Below are 22,520 nucleotides of genomic sequence, written 5' to 3'. Positions count from 1 at the left end.
GTGTGCACAATGGGAATAAACTGTTTATTTGGTATTTGTAAAACTGATGTATGACTGGAATAAAGGTTGCGCATTTTATTTTCGTGCTTGTTTATGGATTAGTTTAAAGTTGGTGTGAACCGCTGAATAATGTGTGACTGTTTAGTTAAAGATTACTTGCTTAGACAGCGTTACTGGCCAATCCCCAGCTCCGCTCCCACCACTGCGCTCCACCGAGCTGCCAGCTGAGCACGGCGAGCCGGAGAACAGTGTTTACTAAGCTCTGAGTCAACTGTCACATGAAACTGCTCTGTCTGCAGCGTTACACTGCGCTGCGACAGTTCGGTGTTGCGAATATGTCAGGGTAAGTGAGTTTTGTAAGAGAGTGAGGCCAAAAAGACCAAAGACGACCAACAGGCGCAAAAAAGAGTGCCAACTGGCAGTTCCGCTAAGTTAGCGGTAGCGTTAGCGTGCTACAGTGCTAGCCCAGATTTGCTTAAGATTTTTGGATGACGCGGCGGCAAATTTCGTTAACTGTTTAGTGCTGGGTTACTGGCTAATGCTGCTGCTGCTTGGCAGTGAGTGTTTCTCACTGGCGGCTTGGTAATGGGAAACAAGTTTTAGTAGAGGTTTGTGTTTTCTTTACACTGTTAGCTGAGCGATAAAGTTTAGCTAGGTGCTGTTTCGTGGTCGGTTTGTAATTACACTGTAGTTAATTAGAGGTGTTAGCTCTGTGAGGCTAGCTGTTAACGTTTTCCACAACGAACGGTTGTTAACTTGTGTAGGAAGTGTTGCCTCAGCTAATTACAGTTATAGCAACTATTTGCAAGCAGTCGGTGTCACCTATCAGTAGTGAGTGGCACCTGGATATTGTGCTTAAGTACATCTCTTCCTCTTTGACAGCAGCTGAGAGAAGATAAGGAGCAGCCAGACTCATGTCCCAAGATTTGGGTGTGAACAACTAGAGACACAATGTCTCTCCTGCTGATATCATTATTTTTAATCTTTTTGCTGGCTTTTGGTGTGCTGTGTGCCATTTTCAGGTGAGGAATGTGTGGAAATTTCTACAGTACAGCGATCATTGTATGGTTTAAACTGCAAGCACTGCTTAATAGATGTTTCCTTGCTCTCCTCATTTAAAGTAGCACATTTTCCCGCTGTTCTAGGTGGCTCGTATGTACCCTGGCTGTGCGATTCTTCCAAACTACCCTCAATGCTCATCTGAAGATTAAATCAGTAGGATTTTTTTCTGTCCAAGGAGTCAGTATCCAGTTTCACCCCCAGCATACTTTGGTAGGACACGTTTTTGTTTACATGACATTTGTGTAGTCGGCACATGCTAAACAACCACTCCCATGTCAATGGTTCACTTCTGAGTTTGTGTACTTTACCATCTATCAAATGTATTTTTTTGCTGTAATTCTGTGAATGGCAGGAAATTGACAGGATATGGATTTCAAGTAAACTTCTAAACCAGGATTTACCGTAAGTAGCTTAATGTGTTGCCCAGATAGTCTGAGATAAAACAGTTAGCAGCAAATAATATCATAAGTTGTGTTTCAGGCGATACCTGGCATTCTGTGTTGGAGAAACCAGAGTCCGGTTTGACTTGCAAGCACCACTAAAACCTTTGGTGAAGCAGAGCCATGGAAAAAAGTCGGCGAAGATTTCTGTCAGCCCCAAAACGCTTCGATTCTTGTCACAAGTATGAAGGCTGGCGATAAGTTAACATTTCTTTTTATGCTTATTTGTACACAGTATCTCACTTCCTGTTTTGTATTTCCAGTTGCTGTCATTCCACATCAGCTCCATCAACGTGATGGTCCTAAACCTAGCACTGCCAGAATCTCTATGGCACATGACTGTTGCAGGTATCACCTTGTTACTTGACCACCAGAGTAAAAGGTATTATTTATTTTTGGTTTATAACTAATCTGACTGAATCAATAGTTTGTATTAGTTGTCCAAAATGAAATCCATGTTGAAAAATGTCTTTACAGGTTGGCATGGAACTTCTCGGTTGGACAACTAAGCAGTAAAGTGCTCAAAAGCAGTGAACTGGTGAGTGGAGTAACTGTCACTGAAATAGAAACAGGTGGTTGAATGTTTGTAAATGATGTGCTCTCCATTTTAGGACATATGTTTGGCTGAAGTGGCACTTAGCCTGTTGCTATCTGGAGATGTGAGTTTACCAGAGATGAAGCCAGGTTGTCTGTCCCTGAGTGTGAGGACTCTATTGGCAGAGCTGCACGAGGGGCTGTTCCTCAGTCAGCTCCAGCTTCCAGCAGTTTCCCACAAAGAGAAAGATCATGGTGCATTTGGTGAGTAACGTTTGACCTCTGAAATGGAAGCAATGATTTTTAAGTATAGTGTTTATCCATCACATTCATTTGCATTCCTTCTTTTCTCCAAATTGTAATCTATAGTACTGTGCAAAGGTCTTGAGCCACCTCTCATTTCTTTGTATGTTGCTTCCAAGGAGTGAGATTGTTGTAATTTTTCAAAGTGGTCTTGAGCAATACTTCTCCAGGCGTTCTGAAAGTATTTTAATGTTTTTTTTAATGGACATTGGCTGCTTGTTCCCTCATTTTCAGTCCAGTCCTTGTAAATGACCATTTTCAGAGGAATGTTTTTGCTGTTAAACCCCTTAACATTGATCATTCAAGCTTCTTTTTTTTTAAAGGGATGAGCCAGTGTTGTGTCTACACATTGCAGACAACTTAGCAAAGAACCAGTTTTAAACTGTATCTTTAGGCGCTTTATTTGCTCCTTTTTTTTTTTTTTTATTGACTCTACAAAAAATGCCAAACATGACACAGTTTGGCAAACATAAAATAGTATTTTTGCACTAACAAGGTGATTCCCAGACAGTTATTAGCCAAATATAATGAATATCTGTGCCTGGTGTGCAGTGCGTCCTTAAAAAAACATCTGATGAAACTGCACAGGTGGAGGGCAAATTAAAGTGTGAAGCCTAAAAAAAAACCTGATGAACAGTCTGGACAGACACAAAGGCACATCCCCCGTCTCTACAGACCTTAATAGTATTGTCGTATCATCTTGACAGAGAACAAAACACAAAACAACTAGTGTCCAAAGAAGAGTGTTGAATGTTCTTCCAGAAGCCTGGAGAAGTATTTCTAAAGACTACTGAAAGAAATTACTAGAAAGCTTCCCTAAGTGTTCAAGCTGTTTTGAAGAATAATGGTGGCTATACCAAATATTGACCTTCAAGCTTATTACATTTGTACAGACTCTGTTTTTTCCTTATGAATTGTATTTCCACGCAAGTTTGAACCTGTTTCAATAAATCACTCTACCTATTTCCCATTTTCCTACCAAAAAAATAAAGAAATTATGAATGACCCAAGACTTTTGCACAGTACAGTTTTATCCAACCACTGCAGTTAACTTTCAGTTTATTTCATTCTATTTTTCAAGTCTGATTTGTTGTACTGTTTTGCATTCATAGTTGTACCATCACAGATGGTAAAGTCTTAATAATCTTTTTTTTTAATGATATATTTATTGAATTGGGGGGAAGAACCCTTATGAAAATCACATTTTAAAACTATGTATCCTGCAATTAGTATTGTCAGGTGTTAGATGAATAAAGAACAGTGCCTTGGCTGTTGTACATCCACAGGACCTTCACTCTGTGCTGCCCTTCTTGTTTTTTTTTTCTGCCTTTCCATTTGCATTTGATCTTTTGCGTGTTCTAAAAGTGCCTGGACATTTTCCATCTGTGATATTTTTAGCTGTTCTGCTAACCAAAATGAAAACAAGGTCATATCATAGCTCTTCACTGGCCTCTGTGAGTGTTTGAAATGTCCTTAATGATAAAGTTTTACCAACACAGTCAAAGTAGGACTAAGTTATACATTCATTACAAAAACAGGAGAAAATGTTTGAAAAGCGTTTAAAGCAAGATGATTTTTTCTTCCGTTTCTTTATAGATGCACAGGTCTGTTAGGCCATTGAATCAGATGTTAAAAATAGCTTGCAGTTAAAAACACGAACATAAACATTGCACATACAGTTGAGGCTGGTGGTTCTGTCCATGTAAATAACTACTAACATTCTCACGAGCAAAAAAGAGGAAATGACACGTAACCATAGTATGTATTTTTATAAGAAACATATTTATAGATTAGTAGAAAATAATGCATTAAAGTTGTGTTGTTAGTGATTTAACTTCTCAGTATAATCCCAGGTTGCTCTGCCTTCATATGCAAAATCAGTTGCATTATTAAGAATCCACCTCCACTCTAACAGTTATAATATTAAGTGTAGTCTTAAACAACATGCATGTTACAGAATATTTGAAATCCCGTGGAATATGCACAATGTCAGAAAGTCAACACCTGCGTTTTATTAAAGGTTGAAGTGCTAATTTTGTCTTTCTAACTATGTCATAGATTTTTAAAATTCAAATGCCAGCTTGATAGGCTTGATATTTTTGATAATTCTTTACATAACACTCTAATTTAATTACTCAAATACTATTTCCTTTTAGAGAATGAAAATGATGATTTTATCCAGACTGAGACTGTGGAACGCTTTCATCAGCTGATTCCCCACAAGGTCAATGTGGAATTTGATAACACAAACATAACCCTGTCGATGCACAGCCAGAAACGGTGAGTCACCGTTTTACATCTAGCTGCGTATATACTGTGATCACAGTTTTGCATTAGTTTACTCTTTTAAATGATCTGTTGTTTCAGATATTTTATAACCCTATTTTCTTACTTGTACAGACACCTGAACTGGACTCTAAAGTCTTTAAAGGTCTGCTACGGACGTGACAACGAGCAGCTTCCTCTTAAAAGCTTCACTCCTGAGCTGAGCTTTCCCCAGAGCAGCTTGGAGCTCCTTCTTGAGGGTAAGTGGACAGCTGGGCGCCAGACTTATTGCAGAGAGAGTTGGAAGGAGGAAGAAGTCGTGAATAACACGCTCTTTTTTTCTTTTTCTTTTTTTTTTTCTGCTGGCAGATGGACTTCTGCTGTCTCAAAGTAGGCAAAGAATTCTTTGTGTGAACACAATCAAGACAACCCTGCAGGTGAGGGAAATGCTTTAAGGCCACATTGCATCGTTTTGTAAATCAGTTACTCAGACTTTCTCCCTCGTGTCTCTGTGAATTTAGGTTACATCAATTGACATCTCAGGGTCAGTCGTCGTCAACACTTGCATCATTCACTACCGTCACCAGGAGTTTTCCCATTGGCTCAATCTATTTCCATGGGAACAGCTATTCCACAGGAAGGAAGCACACAGAAAAAGGCAAGTTGTAAAAGTGAAACTCACATAGTTCGATTGCTGGATTTCTGAAATTAAAATCTTCTTAACACCTTTCACCATCTTCTCTTCATTATCCCTGTTTGTGCATCACTCATTCTCTATTGTTTTTGTCCATTACCTTACCTTGTGCGGTGTAGTCCGTTAGATTATTTGCCCACCCTCCTTTTCCTCAGGCGCCTTCCTCACCTGGATGCTCCCGTGATGATCACCACCTCTGTGTCCAACATCAATGTGTCTGTTCAGCTGGGAGACACCACACCTTTTGCTCTGGGCTTCCTCTCTGCTAATGGAGGTACTTGTTGTCATGTGAAGAGTGCATTATGTTCACAAAAGTGCCAGATGCAAAATAGTTATACAGGAATATTTATTTTAACATGCTCTTTTTTTAAAGATTTACTCATCTACACACACAAAAAAAAATTGGTTAAGGTGTGTAGAATGGAAATTGGACACCTATAGAATTTTCTCAACAGTCAACTTTTCCTTGGCATGAAACTGGAAATAATCAAACCTGGTTTTTGCCACTGTCCAGGATTATTTAGCGTCTGTTTAGTCGGCATAGTTAAGGTTTTACACTTTTCCCATCTGCTGATTGCCAGACAGTGCTCAATGGTAATGATGCTCTATATAGCAGAGTCGGATGGTAAGCTCACCACCTTCATAAGATCAGGGTTGTTTTGAATTATTCCAGACAAAAATTGACCCTCCCACTAGGCCAAAGTATCCAGGAGTTTTTTGTTTTTTAAGGATTAGTACAGTTGCAACCATTAGTTTAGTTTATTGTTACCATTAGCCACTTTTACATATCTAAGAACAGCCAGAAAAATAAATAGAAGTAAAGAAGTTTAGAAAAATAACCCATAATTTTGTGTGACTTTACCTACCTGACTACCTTCAGTTATTCAGCTGAAACTCTTGTAATTCCTGTACTATAGTGGGTTAGATCATTCACCACTTCCCCTCTCTTGCACTAGCAGCAGTTGACATTGAGCCTTCTACCAGGACAACAAGCTGTTAAGAATTACCCATACAGTATGCAGTATTGCAGGTGGATTCTGCTATGTTAAACCCCAGCACTCCATCCATCCATCCATCCATCCATCCATCCATCTTCATCCGCTTTATCCGAGGCCGGGTCGCGGGGGCAGCAGCCTAAGCAAAGAGGCCCAGACCTCCCTCTCCCCAGCCACCTCCTCCAGCTTATCCGGGGGAATACCAAGGCGTTCCCAGGCCAGCCGAGAGATATAATCTCTCCAGCGTGTCCTGCGTCTGCCCCGGGGCCTCCTCCCGGTGGGACATGCCTGGAACACCTCGCCCAGGGGGCATCCTTGTCAGATGCCCGAACCACCTCAGCTGGCTCCTTTCGATGTGGAGCAGCAGCTGCTCTACTCTGAGCCCCTCCCGGATGGCCGAACTTCTCACCCTATCTCTAAGGGAGAGGCCAGCCACCCTTCGGAGGAAGCTCATTTCTGCCGCTTGTATCCGCGATCTCGTTCTTTCGGTCACTACCCACAGCTCGTGGCCATAGGTGAGGGTAGGGACGTAGATCGACCGGTAAATTGAGAGCTTCGCTTTTACACTCAGCTCCCTCTTCACCACGACGGACCGGTGCAGCGTCTGCATTACTGCAGCTGCAGCCCCAATCCGTCTGTTGATCTCCGGCTCCCTTCTCCCATCACTCGCGAACAAGACCCCGAGATACTTGAACTCCTCCACTTGGGGCAGGAACTCATCCCCGACCCGGAGTGGGCACTCCACCCTTTTCCGGCTGAGAACCATGGCCTCAGATTTGGAGGTGCTGATCCTCATTCCCGCTGCTTCACACTCGGCTGCGAACCGTTCCAGTGCGAGCTGGAGGCCCTCACCCGATGAAGCCAACAGAACCACATCATCCGCAAAAATCAGAGATGAGATTCTGAGGCCACCAAAGCAAAAGCCCTCCGCCACTTGGCTGCGCCTAGAAATCCTGTCCATAAAAATTATGAACAGAACCGGAGACAAAGGGCAGCCCTGGCGGAGCCCATCACCCACCAGGAACGAGTCCGACTTATTGCCGGCAATGCGAAGCTCTTGCAACAGTTGTATAGGGATCGAATGGCCCGTAGCAATGGGCCAGACACCCCATACTCCCGCAACACCTCCCACAGGACACCCCGAGGGACACAGTCGAGTGCCTTCTCCAAGTCCACAAAACACATGTAGACTGGTTGGGCAAACTCCCATGCACCCTCAAGTATCCTCGAGAGGATAAAGAGCTGGTCCAGTGTTCCGCGACCAGGACGAAAACCGCATTGTTCCTCCTGTATCCGAGGTTCGACTAGCAGACGAACTCTCCTTTCCAGCACCCTGGCATAGACTTTCCCAGGGAGGCTGAGGAGTGTGATCCCCCTGTAGTTGGAACACACCCTCCGGTCCCCCTTCTTAAAGATGAGGACCACCACCCCGGTCTGCCAGTCCACAGGTACTGCCCCTGATCTCCACGCAACATTGCAGAGGCGTGTCAACCAGGACAGCCTTACAACGTCCAGAGCCTTCAGGAACTCGGGGCGGACCTCATCAACACCAGGGGCTCTGCCACCAAGGAGTTGTTTAACTGCCTCAGTGACCTCGCCCCCAGAAATTGGCGGGTCATTCCCCTCATCCCCAGACTCTGCTTCCTCCTTGGAAGACATGTCAGTGGGATTAAGGAGGTCCTCGAAGTATTGCTTCCACCGCCTGACAATTTTCTCAGTTGACCCCAGCACTCCTTACCTGAAAAGCTTTACTTTAATTACACTTTGTTTTTACTTTACTTTATTATGTACAAGTCTCCTCTATTCTTGAAACACATTTTCCTTCATAACCTTGTTCTATGGGTAACTGTTAGGCCAACCTCTTTCAAACATGCGTAGATTAGATAAAGTTTTTCCACAGGGCCCTTTTAAATGTTACTCATTAACTTTTTCTACTTCAAGCAGTGACACTAGAAAGAGGTCTCCTTTTATTCAGAGTCACTTGAATTGAAAAAGTACTAAAGACATGGTCTGAAAAGTGAAGCTAGTGCTTAAATGTGGCTAAATGAGTTCTTTTTAATTGCCACAAGGGGACCACTTAGAAATACTTGCTTTCTGACATCAGTAAACCTTTTCCTGATCTCTTTATGGGCACATAGTTTCAGGTCATATCGAATAAAACATGAACATCATTTTGTAAATGGTGGTATTTATTAGAATCGAAAGATTATCGTAGACATTCTCATTGGCTAATAATTTGTAATTCCCAGTTCTTAGCCAGTGTTCTAGGTTACAAGGTTGAACCTACATCTCCCTCTGTGTTTACAAAAAAGAAAGTAAAACTGTGACAGTGTTTATCTTTTATACGGTCTATGCTTAACTTACAATGTTTTTTTATCTGCACACCCTTTGTTTCTTCAGAACTGCGTCATATCCTTGACATTAAAGTTGAGAGTGAGAATCAAGAGTCCCAAAATGTGCACGAACGTGCCTCGCTGTCCTTGGACAATTTCTGGTGGAGAGTGGGTCAGGGGTCTCATATCCAGCAGGCACCCCACCCTCCTGGTAAACATGTATGGGGAGAAGCCCTAATCCTAGACTCACTCAGCCTGCAGGTAGGACTGCAGACAAACCTTTATAAACATTTGTATCTTTCTATACTGATTATTTATTAACCTTTATTTAACCAGGAAGATCCCATTGAGATTAAAAACCTCTTTTTCAAGGGAGACCTGGCCAAGATACTGATGCTTTAGCTATGAATAATAAAGTGGAAAAAATAATATAAAGCTTAAATTCTTATCAGCAACCTTCTTTGAAGTGACTTGTGACTGATATTGTTTGTTTTAAACTTGGGAAATCTTCCAATTTGTCCAACTCTAGATTATATGAGCAATGCAAAATCAGAACATGTGGTTTCAAGTTAAACTGATTTTAAGGATTTCTTCATTAATCTCTTCTCCCTCCAGGGGAGTTTGAACCGACCCCACATGAAGTCGAACAGCCAGCCTCTGAGTCTGAACGTTGAGTCCAGCCTGAAAGGGCTTCAAGTGGAGCTTTCAGAGACCTGTGCACTGTGTCTGTCTCGCTTGCTGTCTCTCATGTGTTTTCCTCGTCATCCAGAGTCACAGCTGCCAGATCTGACTCCATTGTCTCCTTGTAATGACGACACCATAAAACCTATCCCCTCCTCACAACTACACCTGCTTTTTAAAGTGGACTGCTGTCTAGAGGACGTTAATGTCTTCACGCTTTCTAATGTTGCAGGTAAGGAATGAGCATTTTTATTATAATACAGAGCTGTTTGACTGAAAAGACTGTTTTACAGCTTTTATTCCAAATGAAACTTATGTGGCAATAAAACAAATCATCACATACAACTGATAAACTTTTTCAGTGTAATTGCGTAGTAGTTTAAATCATATTAGGACATGTATGCTAAACAGGAAATTGTTTATGTGTAAAGAAAAAGGTGTATTGCTTTTCACAGTTAAAACCACATCCACTGCAAATATGGACTGAAACTGCTATTTAAACCCTACTATGTCTATGCTATGCTATGCTATCTAAGCTATGAACGGCACTTATTGACATCATAAATTTCTGCTGGCATCCACTTTTGTCACATAGTTTTTCAGTCTAAAGCATATAGAGCTAAAGGTTTCTTTACTCTGTTGGTAGGCTATCTCACAACACTGCAACATTTAGGAATTTTATTGTTTTTTCCTAGTTTTACTAGTTTTTGATTGATGTAACCTTTGGCTTTAGTAAATTGTGAGGAAATTTGTAACTTTTTTTTCAAAATCAAAATTAATCTGAATGAATTCTGTCAGTTACATCTCTTGCTTTATAAAAAAAAGAGAGAGAGAAAGAGAGAGAGAGATTTTTTTCTACTGAAGATAATATGTGGCTGCTACTATAGCTCACTTGGTTGAGCAGACAATCCATGTGCTGTTGCAGAGGTCTAGGTACAAATCCACCTTGTGCCGTTTGCGTTGTAGCTTTCCCTCTACTCTCTCTCCCAGGATACTTCCAAAAGAGACCTCCACTTTCTTCTCTTCATTGTTTTCTTTTTTGATTTGCTTCCATTTTTGCCTGTATTATTTCTTCTTTCCTGTGTAGGAGCTGTATCTCTGCGGATGGACACTGTCAGAGTCCTGACCTCTGCTGAGAGCTCTAGGGTGTCTCTGCAGGGGGTCAGCTTGTCTGTGATCAAGACAGTCACAGAGAACATGGAAGTATGTTGTCCCGCCTCTCAAACCATCAACCCTATAGTAAAACTCACCACATTAACGCTGTGGTACCACATCACCACCCACACCATACAGGTAACCACATTTGTTGAATTGAATTTATCTGGACTAAATAAATTTCCATCTCAGCATGCTAGCGGTATTTATTTCAGAGTGTATTAATATGTTGATTTCTTTAATTAGGTTCAATGTGAAGAGGATCTTACTGTCGAATGGACGCCACCAGACCACATGGTCCTATATCAGCACATGACTGAAGGTCAGGCGTGTTGGTTAATGCTGTGTGGAGAGAAAGGAGAGGAAAAGCCAGTTAAACCAGTGAACACTGAAGCTGCCTCAGGTCAGAACAGAGGCCTGTGTTTGCGTGTTGAACTGGGCTGTACTCGTTTAACTGCTCATGTTACTGATCAGAACTACATTCTGCTGCACATGGATGCACTCTCTCTCTCAAAGCAAGGCAGTTCTATGCATATGCGCTCTCCCTCAGTGATCTTCAACTTTGATGGCAACAATATAGTCTCTTTTAATGGCCTAGATGTGGAGACACATGCAGATCTGACTGAAATGCAGCTGCACAGAGACACTTTCCCCTTCCTCACCACTCCTCATAACCGTGTCTGGGTATTGACATGTCCTTCCTTATCTATGGAGTTCCCCTACCAGTACAATTTCTCAAACACATTTGACAAAGCTATTAGTGTGCAGAAGTGGCTAAAAAGTCTCCATCAGTCCCCAACCCAGGCCTCCGCAACCCAACGTCTGCCGCCTGACCTCATCTTCAAAATTAGCCAGTTCTCATTTGTCTTCCTGGACGATGTCTTCGAAATCAAGCTGCGAGACAACTATGAACTGATGAAGGATGAAAGTAAAGAGAGTGCAAAACGTCTGCAGCTTCTGGATAAGAAGGTGGCAGATCTCCGCAAGCAACATGGAGAACTTCTCCCGGCTAGAAAGATAGAAGAGCTGTATAGTTCACTGGAGAAAAAGCATATAGAGATCTACATCCAGCGTTCACGCCGCCTCTATGCAAACACACCCATGAGGAAGTCGCTGCTGACCTGGACTGTTTCAGACTTACAACTTGTCGTCATTGCTGATCAGTCCCTTCATGGCCCCGACAGGGTGAGAGAACAGTTGAGGGACATTGATGGGATCAGTCCCTTCCCCAGAGATGGGCTCCCTCTGGTCGTCCAATGGTGCCGTGCAGTCAAGTTTAAACTAGCTGCATTTTTGGGTAAGAGCACCTTTATATGCCCATTTAAGGCAAAAAACAAAGGATTTTTTTCAAAGTTTTTTTATTGTTACTAGTATTTACTAGAGTATTAAAGTAGTAAAGTATTTACTACTTTTGCTTTGTACCAGTGAGAATTCGGGACTACCCTCGCTACCTGTTTGAGATCCGTGACTGGGAGCTGTCGGGGCGTCTGATTGGCACAGAGCAAGATGGACAGCTGAGAGGTCGGCGCAAACAGACTGTCCCCCTTGGACCACCGTGGGGAGATGTAACAGTCCACAGGAATATGCCACCACTCAAGTTCTACTATGACTTCAAATGTGAGTTATGAGTATAATGTTGGTCAGTGTCCCAAAATCCTGTCTAGATATGCAGAAGAATCTGCTATAATCCTATGACTATGACCAATAAGTGATTTAAAAGTTCAACTGTTTAGACTAAAACTGATGAAGCAGAAGACTGAATTTTCAGGAGTAAATGAGGAGAGAAATGTGTCCTTGTCCTTGAACATACAAAACTAGAACTCTTCTAAAAAAGAAAAGTGTACACTTTTCTTTTTAAAGTATTCGACTACTCAGTGATTATGACTGAATTCGAATTGAATTGAATGTTTCACACAGGAATTGTTACATGTTTTTTTTCCCCAGCCAACATCTCTCTGTACACTATTGTTTGGGGGCCATGTTGGGACCCTGCCTGGACTTTGATTGGCCAGTCAGTTGACCTTCTGACCAAACCCACAGCTGATCCCTCGCCTCTTCTGGCCTGGTGGGACAAAAGTCGTCTCCTTCTGCACGGGCGCTGGGTCATGGACATTGATCAGGCCAATCTTCATCAGCTGGCTACAGAGGTAAAACATTGTTTTTTTCTTAGTATTTATGTTTACCCGTGACAGGTTATTATCAATATCAGTTTATTTTTATGTTTTTGGCAGCTTTCTCCATTTTGTTTAAAGTAATTCTTATGTTTTGACACTGTTAGCAATGCCATGATAACCAGTTTACAAACTGTGGGGCAGGAGCCACTGAAGCTGTGGCACAGGTAGCCTGGCAAAAATATAAAGTATATTTTATAAATACTTTACTTTAGATTTAAGATGAACAACATATTTTTTAGGGAAAACAAAACAAGAGTTTTCTGATGATATTGCACTGCCATTTGGTTAAGTTTATTCATGTTGGGTTCTTTATATTTTTAATAAAAACTGAGGGGTGTTTTTGACTGTTGAGGTAGAACATGCTAGAGAATGTCTGAGAACCACTGTGCTAAGCAAAATTAGTAACAGGTTAATTTGTTATGATTCTTACAGGATCCCTATAATACCACGGAAAATTTGCACTGGGAGTGGAATAAGCTGAACTTTGACTGGAACCCCGGCCAGTTTGCTTTTAAAGGAGACTTGGATGTAAATGTCAGGACCGCGTCAAAGTAAGTGGAAGCAATAAAAGCAGTGTTTGCAGAGAAACATTCAGTATTAATAAGTATCTTTTTCCAGGTATGATGATATCTGTTTTCTACACCTACCCAACCTGTGTATGACCCTTGATCTCCAATGGCTTTGCCATGGCAATCCCCATGACCACCATGCTGTAATGCTCTGCTGTGCGGAGAACATTGCAGACGTGACCTCAGGACAGCCTCACGACTCTTACAGAGCGTTTCGCTCTGAGAATCTCAACCTCTCCATCACCATGGACCTTAACCAGCATTGTGGCACAGGTTTGTCAAACTGTATTCAATCATCGTTCTATGTAAACTAAATTTACAAACACTTACAAACCAGTGTTTTATGTCTATTTTACTTTTGTGAGTTAAAGGTTTTGTTCTTTTTTTTCTTTGTAGACACTTATCAGCCCAGAATCCTCCTGTACAGCAGCACACTGCGCTGGATGCAAAATTTCTGGGCCACCTGGACAAGCGTATCTCGGCCAATCTGCAGAGGCAAGCTCTTCCATAGCCTCAAGCCAATTCGCAAGAAGCTTGGTCAGCACTACAAGCAGATGTCCTACACAGCTGCCTTTCCACAACTACAAGTAGGTTTTGTTTTGTTTTTTCAGTGTGTGCAACAGCAGCAGTCTCAGGGTCAAAGTTTGCATTTTTCCCATCAAATATGCCTCAGTTTGTAACTGTTCATTATATTAGTGTTTTTCTTGATTATTGCACATTTTATATATTGTGTACCCTTTAGGTGCATTATTGGGCCTCCTTTGCCCAGCAGAGAGGTATCCAACTGGAGTGCAACAAAGGCCACGTCTTCACTCGGGGCACACAAAGACTTATTCCACAGGGTAAAAGCAATTTACTTACAGATGTGCTGGATGCACAACATCACATAAAGTACTCTTCATTAGTTTACATGTGTGCGCTTTTGTGTGTTTGTGTGGTGTCTCAGCTGGCACTGTGATGAGGAGGCTGATCTCTGAGTGGAATGTGACTCAGATGGTTAGTGAGCTCTCACAGGTGACAGTCCACCTGATGGCCTCCACCTGGGATGAGACTGCTGACCACCAGATCAACACTCAAGTGAAGAAGACTCACCTGCTCAGCCTGTCATCCCTTAGCTACCAACGACAGAGCAATCGCATGGAGGAGGTAGCAGCCAGAGCCTAAGGGCTGGAGTTTAAATGTATTTTTCACTGCGACTGCATGAATAATTAATGTCCTTATCTGTATCTTCTTTGTCAGGAGGTGAACACAAAGGATGAAACAAATGCCTCTTATACTCACAAATTGCGTCTGGTGGATCTACGTGCTTCCTGGACAACTACAAACAGAAACATAGCCTTTGGGCTATATGATGGCTACAAAAAGGCATCTGTACTGAAAAGAAATCTCTCCACTGAAGCTTTGAAAGGTCTGAGAATCGACACACAACTGCAGACAAAGAAGCTCAAACGCTCTCCTACCACCTACTCCCCCACCACAGCTCCTACCATACCAGTTGTTGCTTCTGTCAACCGATCAGAAAAAAGTCAAAATGAAGGTAAGGAAGTCACCTGACTAACAAAAAGGCCACGGTTTTAGGCTTTAACATCTATTAACTGATTGCTTTTCCACTTATCTTTCAGGCACATCGATGCTTCAGAAGTTGATTGAGGAGACAGACAAGTTTGTGGTGTTTTCAGAAGAGGATTCAGGTGTCAGCGACCAGCTGTGTGGCATTGCAGCCTGTCAGACTGATGATGTATATAACCGCAACTGGTTTATTGAGTTGGTCAACTGTCAGGTAACTGCAGTAATAACAGCAGTTATATTTCAATAATTTGCCACTTTTCTTCACCCATCATATGATGTTCATGTAGATTGTCACTATTTTTACTTGAAAACTAATCTGTCAAATTTGGATTAATTGATGCAGATTGATTGTCAGGTGTTTATCTTTCAATCATCCTTTGCGTTACTTAGATGATGTTGCGTGGCACAGAGACTGCCGGCTGTGTACTGGTGTCTGCAGCAAAGGCTCAACTGCTGCAGTGTGAGCATCACCCTGCCTGGTATAACGACACCTTGAAGCAGAAGACCACCTGGACCTGTCTGCTGGATGGTATGCAGTATTTTGCCACCATGGAGCCCAACCCATCTGAACAAGAGGACCGACAGTTGTGGCTGGAGGTAGGCTAAGCTCTCACGGGGTCAACTAACCCAGTCGTAGAATTGGGGCTGCAAAGATTCATCGAGTAATTTGAAAAATTTGATTATAAAAGATTCTCGACACAAATTCTCTGCTTCAATATTTTGTTTAATGCACAGCTCTGTTGCGCACCGATGTGATAAACGATATAAACACGAGCAAGGCCTGCAGCAGAAATCTCTTTAGAAAACTCTGATGTGAAGAAAAGCAAACTTTGCTCCAACCACTGCTGTTTGTTTAATACAGTGAAAAATCTGTAGAAAGCCTCCAGAAGCCCTTAAAGCCAGTGACCTAAGGGTCGTTAGGTTGGGCAATTATTTATTATTAATATTAATTAATGTCTACACAATCTCAAAGTCTGTTTTCAGCAGCACAAAAACTTGCCTCCTATTAATGCCAGAAAGCCTTCCAAGAGAACAGAGTAAAGGTTTTAGATTGCATATATCTTATTTTATTTGACTTTGTACTTGAGATTATTATATATTTTTTGCATTTAAGAAAATGTTTTCTTTCAAGAATTAAATTTGTATTTGGCACGTACAAAAAGTTTAAGGGTTTAGCTGTTGTTTACAGATGTTGTCTGCAGTTAAACTTTAAAACATTGGTTTTCATTTAGAAATTGCAATGACAGGTCATTCTGAGTGCCATGAAGTTGTACTGTTATGACACTGTATTTAAAAAGATGACACAAGTAACTGATTAGCTGCTTTATTTTAAGTCATTTCAGTTGTTTTTGCTGCAAAATGAGAAAGTGAGAAATTGACAAAGGGCAGTCTTTGCTGACTGAATAAAGAAATTTGAAAGGCTGTAATTGACATATTTGATGTTTTATAGACTAAACATTTTGTTAGAGAAAAGAATTACCACAGTATTAAACAAGATTTACAATAACTGTCGTTGTTTTTTAACTAAACAGCTTTGTCATAATAGCTTTGAGTTTTTTATTTATTTATTTATTTTAGGTGAAAAACATTGAGGAGCACCGGCAGCGTAACCTGGACTCGGTGCTGGAGCTGATGGAGAGTGGCCAGGCTGTGGGAGGAATGGTTAGCACTACAACAGGTGTGGCCTTTACTGCAGGACACTGAACACACAGTAACTACAGCTGTAAAAATCAATAAATAAAAAACATGACTGAGTGCATGGATGTTTTACATTTATACACTGAGAAAAACCCTTTTACTGTCAAGTCTTCTGGCATATTTATATTTTTGTTCAGAGCTAAAATGGGTATTGTAGTTATTGATTGATTCAAATATTGTTTGATCTTTGATTGCAGATTGGAACCAGCCCGCACAGGTGAACGAGTCTCAGCAGGTTCAGCGTATCATCTCGCGCTGTAGTTGCCGGATGCACTACATCAGTTACAGTCACGACATCAACCCAGAGCTGGCCACTCAGATTAAGCCTCCAGAGCTGAGGAACAACCATGAGAAGGAAGACCTGCTGAAGAAACAGGCTGGTATATGTGACCACCAACAGACCACATATCTTTAAGCATGAGTGCTAATTTTCTAATAAGAGAGTGATTTTTCATTTTTCATTTTTTTCAGGTGCTGTGGACACCTTCACTCTCATTCATCATGATCTTGAGATATCCACTAACCCAGTTCAGTATGCTATGATTCTGGACATTGTCAACAACCTGCTCTTACACGTGGAGCCCAGACGCAAGGTGGGCTAGAGACGCAACAGCTAGCTCATAATTCCCATGGCCTAATAAATGTTTTAGCTTTTGCTGACTGTGTTTCTTCTGTGTGGTGATTCTGTAGGAGCACAGTGAGAAAAAGCAGCGAGTGCGTTTCCAGCTGGAGATTTCCAGTAACCCCGAGGAGCAGCGCAGCAGCATCTTGCATCTTCAGGAGGCCGTTAGGCAACACCTTGCTCAAATTAGACGCCTTGAGAAACAGATTTATTCAAACATCAGGGTAAGCGTGTAATTTAAAGTTAAGTGTAAAAGCCCAGAAGTTACTCACAGCTGACTGTGTTTTTAATTGTCTTTAAGTCCATAAAATTAGTCCTTTGTGACCATCAGTGTAGTTGTTTTACATATCCCAAAGGTCTTGTTAGAGTCAAACAGTAAACCTGAATTGTTACTCTTAATCTTTAAGCACGTGAGGTAATTTTACACATCAGTAAAACTGCATGCTTTATACATTGAAGTGTGAACAGTTTTTTTTTGCATAGAATATTACGTTAGTAGCAGTTGTGTCTTCAAGTTTGAAAATAAAGACTATCTGGGTCTGTGGAACTCCTAATCATCTCTGCTTAACCCATTAAAAGCAAAGCACACTGCAATATCTGAGTAACTCGAACACTGGATTTTTATAGCAGCTTGCACCATGTTGGACATGTGACACTGTATTAGTGGAGTGCAGTGCCTGGGTCTTTTAAGTCAATGAAACACTTTGTTTCTTCTTCATCTTGCAGGCGCAATCTGAGGAACTGGGTTGCGATGAACTGAACGAGATTAATGCACGATTGCAGCACCAGCTGAACCAGGAGAAGAATGACATGCAGATGAAGAGTGAAGAGCTCAACATCCTCATCAGGTCTTATGTCAGCACTGATTTGCATCCAGGATAGAGCAGAGATGGCGAAAATTTAAAAAAACAAAAATGTATCTGTTTTCCAGATGTTTTAAGGATTTCCAGCTGCAGCGGGCAAATAAGCTGGAGTTACGTAAACCTCCCGAGGATGTGAGTGTAGTGAGGAGAACAGAGATCTACTTTGCACAGGCCCGCTGGTGTTTGACAGAAGAGGACGGACAGCTCGGTATCGCTGAGCTGGAGCTGCAGAGATTTATGTACAGCAAGGTGAGCAGATGCTGATAATCCATCCAGAGCTTGGAGACATTCCATCTGCCTCTCACCACAGCCCACAAATTCACAGGCTTTAGTTCCTTAGTGCATTTTAAAAACTGGATAAGAGGTTAACAGATGTTATTTGATATTCTCCTGCTGATAAGATCACTGAGTGATAACCACTTTGAAAAATGTCTCCTTGCAGCTGAACAAGTCTGATGATACAGCAGAGCATCTTTTGGAGCTTGGGTGGTTCACAATGAACAACCTGCTACCGAACGCAGCGTACAAGGTAAATAACTTCATCGGAATATTCAGATTAGGCCGAATAGCTTATTTTCACTTGCTTTACATTTATTTACTTTGCTTTTTGGTTGCTGAAGCTTTGAGACTAGCCAGTCCTCTCTTCTACAAACCACTTTGCATTGTGTCACTTTACAACCAAGCACAATGTGACATACATGGCAGACATCAATTTGATAACTAACTTATTTGTGCCTGGTTTCCTCTGTGCAGCGTTTGAGGGTATGTATACAGCTGGAACAGTGAAGAGAAGTTTCATATTGTGCATGTGCACCTGAGTCATAGACGCATGTTTGAGCCATTAGTTCACTCAACCTTACAGTGTCTGCCTTCTTTCCTGTGTTCATTTCATCAATGAAACATGGTGTTTGTGTCTTTTTCAAACTCAATCTCAGTAGAGCTTTTTCAAATCAAATCACTTTTGTGTGTGTGTGTGCATGCGTGCGCGTGCATGCATGCGTTTGAATCTAATTCTCTCATCTCTTTTAGGTCGTACTTCGTCCACAGAGTAACTGCCAGTCTGGACGCCAGTTTGCTTTGCGGATCTTCAGCAAAGTGCGCCCCCCTGTGGGAGGAATCTCTGTGAAGGAACACTTTGAGGTGAGAATGAAGACTCTAAAACACTTTTATGGTGCTTGATTTAATGTTTTTTCTAACACTATTTTGTTTTCATCATCAGGTGAATGTGGTGCCTCTCACCATCCAGCTGATGTACCAGTTCTTCAAACGAATGATGGGGTTTTTCTTCCCGGGGAGAAATGTTGAAGAGGAGGAGGTCACAGATGAAGAAGACAAATTTAGGCTGGTTACTACTGGTATGCTTTTATCAACAGCTGTAATATAACCGTAGCACTTCATCTCCAGACTCTCTGTGTGATCATCAGCCTGAAATTTATACTGCCTAAATGATCAATAGTTTCCATTTTCTCTACCAGACTTGCAGTGTCAAGTTGCTTTTCTGTTATGTCATCCCTCTGAGCTCTATGTAGAGCCTCAGCCACTTTGAATATGACCTTGATGTGAGACTCGGTGGGAGTATAAAGTGTAGAGTCACCCAGAGGCCAGAGAGCTTATTCTAATATTGTCCGTGATACAGGTATCCCTGTCAAACCTCGGCCATTGTCAGAGGACACCATGGGTGCTATGGGTCCCAGCAAAGGTGTCACCCAGGGACTGAACCGCACTGCTGGGGTTAGAAGGTCATTCAGGAAGGCTCCAGAGGTAGAGATGCTGTTTTATGTGTGCTAAAATGTATAGAACTTTATTTTAAGGCAGAGTAAGTAGACTTTATATTTTGTCACTCAGCATCCTGTCGATGACATTGATAAGATGAAAGAGCGAGCTGCAATGAACAACTCATTCATCTACATCAAGATTCCACAAGTGCCTCTCTGTGTCAGCTATAAGGTGGGTTTCTGTGCATAACAGCTGCTACATACCTCTACAGTAAGATTCAGTACCCATTTATTCATTGGTTTAAATGCAAAGATCAACAAAAATCATCCATACAAAATATGTTTGACTAAGCATTGTTTAACTGCCAAATATTAGATATTAGAATATAACTAACTTTGTCACCAGGTGAAAATCTTTCTGTTTTTCAGAAACAAAACAACCAATTTTTAACCTCTGACCCAAGCTTGTGTTTGAGATACATTTTGAGATCGTTGGATCATACATATAAAAACATTCATCTTTAAACGGATAGTAATTTTTTTTAAAAATGCATCTCCTCATGTGAGGAGAAGAGGGTTATTTCACAGCTTAATACAATAAAGCATTAACAAAGCATTAACAAAGCATAAAGCACTGCTTCATTCTGTTCAATATCAATAAAATGGAGAAAAGCCTAAATGTGATGTCCTCATATGAGCACAGAGGGTCTCACCTTGCACTGGGCCTTAGGTTGGCCCTCAGTTCTGTCTGAAACCATCTTAAAGCCAATCCTCCTTTTAAGCCAACTTTACACTGATAGGCTGCTTACAAACACAAGGTTTGAACAGCAGATGGGTGGTGGCTCATAGCCAGATCTGTGCGACATCATTTAAGAGCTACAATATATTTAAAAGCTTTTGGCTCACAGGTACCCACGTTTGGATTGGTTCCATTTTAAACAGTTAACAGGTGAATCTTCAAAGAAATCTGTGGCTCAAAAAAGATTGTTCTGAGCTATGAATGCATCCGACAAACACCCAGAGGTTGTTAGTAAGCATACCATGTTTTCTTTACATAGTTTGCAAACAAACAAACAAACAAAAAAAATAGAGAATTTCTACGTTACACACAACAAATCTTTAACCAGCATAGTTTTTTAAACATAGATATAAGAAAATTGAAGCTCAGCTTTAGTACCATTCATTTCCTGCATTGCCCAACCTTGTCATATTACATACAGTGATTGTTTGTGCAAACACTGACATTATTATTTAAAATGCTGACAATGAATATCCATTAAGAGAACAGATCCCCTTTAATCTTGTGTTTGCCTGTGAAATGTTCGTCTCTCAGGGTGAAAAGAACAGTGTCGACTGGAAGGACTTGAATCTGGTTCTCCCTTGCTTGGAGTACCATAACAATACATGGACATGGCTCGACTTTGCCATGGCTGTTAAAAGAGACAGCCGAAAAGCACTTGTAGCACAGGTACATTAACGTTCTTATCTCTTCATTAAAGGACAGGCAGATCTTTGATATTTTTAAACTTGTCTTTTTTGCTCCTTGCTGCTCAGATGATAAAAGAGAAACTGCGTCTGAAGCCAGCTTCGGGCTCAGACTTGAGGGGGAAGGCATCTGAAGGGAAGGCGGACAACAGCCTGCAGCAGCAGGAAGAAGATGAGAAAGCACGACTCCTCATCGGTCTCAGCACTGCAGACAAGAGCTCCGGCAAGAAGAGTATATTCAGACGACATAAGTGACGCCTGGAATTGAGTGGATAGTCGTCTACAGCAGCTGCAGGGAAAAAGTAAAGAGCATCACTCCTGCTTTGTGAATCAGGATGAAAAAGGGGGCACGATGGAATATTTCAAGTGGATTTAGGAAATATCTTACTGTATCACATGAGCCTGCTGATCTTTCTTTTTTTCTTTTCTTTTTTTTCAGTTAACTCCTGTTGTGTCTTAGGTTTGAATCTCAAGCAGCTCCAGGATAACTGGAGTGCCATTTTGACCAAATATAAATTATTCTGTTTATTTGTGTGCCATTTAAAAACTTCACTCTGGTGTCATTAACTGCAACCTTTGGAAAGAACGACCGCTTTGGTTGCACTGAATGTAGCGAGGAAGGTTTACAGTATGTAGCTGGCACTTCACTGTTACTGTTTCCTCTGCTGAAAATCCCAGACCGACATGCTACTTCCTGCGGGCTCAGGAACACGGTGCACTCTGCTTGAAGAAATGACACTTAACTGAAGCACCTGTCACTTGTTTAAAACAAAAAAACAAATCTGATCATAGAATATGTTTTATCATTTAAAGCTTAAAGAAACTGATTGTGGCTGTATGACTGTCGCTGACAGGAAGGCCTTTATCCCCATATAAAATGCTATTTTATATTTTCCATGTTGAATGGTGGCCTGCTTCCTCTCAGTTCACTGTTTTTCTGTACCTCACCTCAGTGCAATATGACAGGAAAAGAGCAACAAAAACATGGTGATGTGTGGTAAAATGTGGCACTTGGTGTGTGTGACAGTATTGTGGCAAAAAAAGAATGCGTGCTGCACCTAACTGCTGAGTGTGTTTTGTAATTTGAACACTAAAGCACTTTTATGCAAAGTATTTTGATATTTTTGTAACCGCGGTTGTTTTCCGTTGAAATGTTGCTAAATCCTGATGTTTGTCACATTTCTGATCAGCCCTGAGTATTTCAATTAAAAGGATCGTATCATGGCCCATTTGTGTCAGCTTATCTCTCAATAAGTGTTATTAGTGTGTGTGCTCGTGTGTGTGTGTTTGGTCTGTTGATCGATCACAGATCTGACAGCTGTAACTGGAGCGGAATAGCGCTCTTCCCGCGAACACGTGGGTG

The 22,520-nt window shown here is 41.5% G+C and overlaps 1 protein-coding gene across 5 annotated transcripts; it reads left to right on the top strand.

The window, feature by feature from the left end:
• Positions 1-207: 207 nt before the first annotated feature.
• Positions 208-22,378, top strand: LOC308401634 (bridge-like lipid transfer protein family member 2). Of its 5 annotated transcripts, XM_080889935.1 has the most exons (41): positions 208-343; positions 883-1,022; positions 1,146-1,272; positions 1,415-1,464; positions 1,543-1,684; positions 1,766-1,884; positions 1,980-2,040; positions 2,114-2,300; positions 4,496-4,619; positions 4,740-4,864; positions 4,974-5,041; positions 5,126-5,262; positions 5,418-5,572; positions 8,694-8,887; positions 9,242-9,539; positions 10,395-10,600; positions 10,709-11,759; positions 11,888-12,079; positions 12,407-12,609; positions 13,069-13,187; positions 13,255-13,478; positions 13,602-13,792; positions 13,948-14,047; positions 14,152-14,351; positions 14,445-14,742; positions 14,828-14,985; positions 15,165-15,371; positions 16,353-16,452; positions 16,670-16,852; positions 16,944-17,065; positions 17,163-17,318; positions 17,821-17,942; positions 18,026-18,206; positions 18,400-18,486; positions 18,987-19,097; positions 19,177-19,312; positions 19,594-19,718; positions 19,803-19,904; positions 21,006-21,140; positions 21,227-21,459; positions 21,597-22,378. In XM_080889935.1, exons 2-40 carry the CDS (start codon positions 952-954, stop codon positions 21,410-21,412), a joined length of 6,753 nt encoding a protein of 2,250 aa, XP_080746061.1. In that variant the 5' UTR covers positions 208-343; positions 883-951; the 3' UTR covers positions 21,413-21,459; positions 21,597-22,378. The 5 variants fall into 5 exon arrangements, with proteins under 5 accessions (XP_080746061.1, XP_080746059.1, XP_080746062.1 ...); XM_080889933.1 differs by having other exon boundaries at positions 886-1,022; positions 21,227-22,378; XM_080889936.1 differs by having other exon boundaries at positions 5,454-5,572; positions 21,227-22,378.
• The last annotated feature ends 142 nt before the right edge of the window (positions 22,379-22,520 follow it).

Source organism: Rhamphochromis sp. 'chilingali', assembly GCF_963969265.1.
Source record: "Rhamphochromis sp. 'chilingali' genome assembly, chromosome: 8".
NCBI classification, from domain to species: Eukaryota; Metazoa; Chordata; class Actinopteri; order Cichliformes; family Cichlidae; genus Rhamphochromis; species Rhamphochromis sp. 'chilingali'.
The sequence above is the reverse complement of the archived record's forward strand: the minus strand, read 5'-3'. Positions and strand labels throughout refer to the sequence as shown.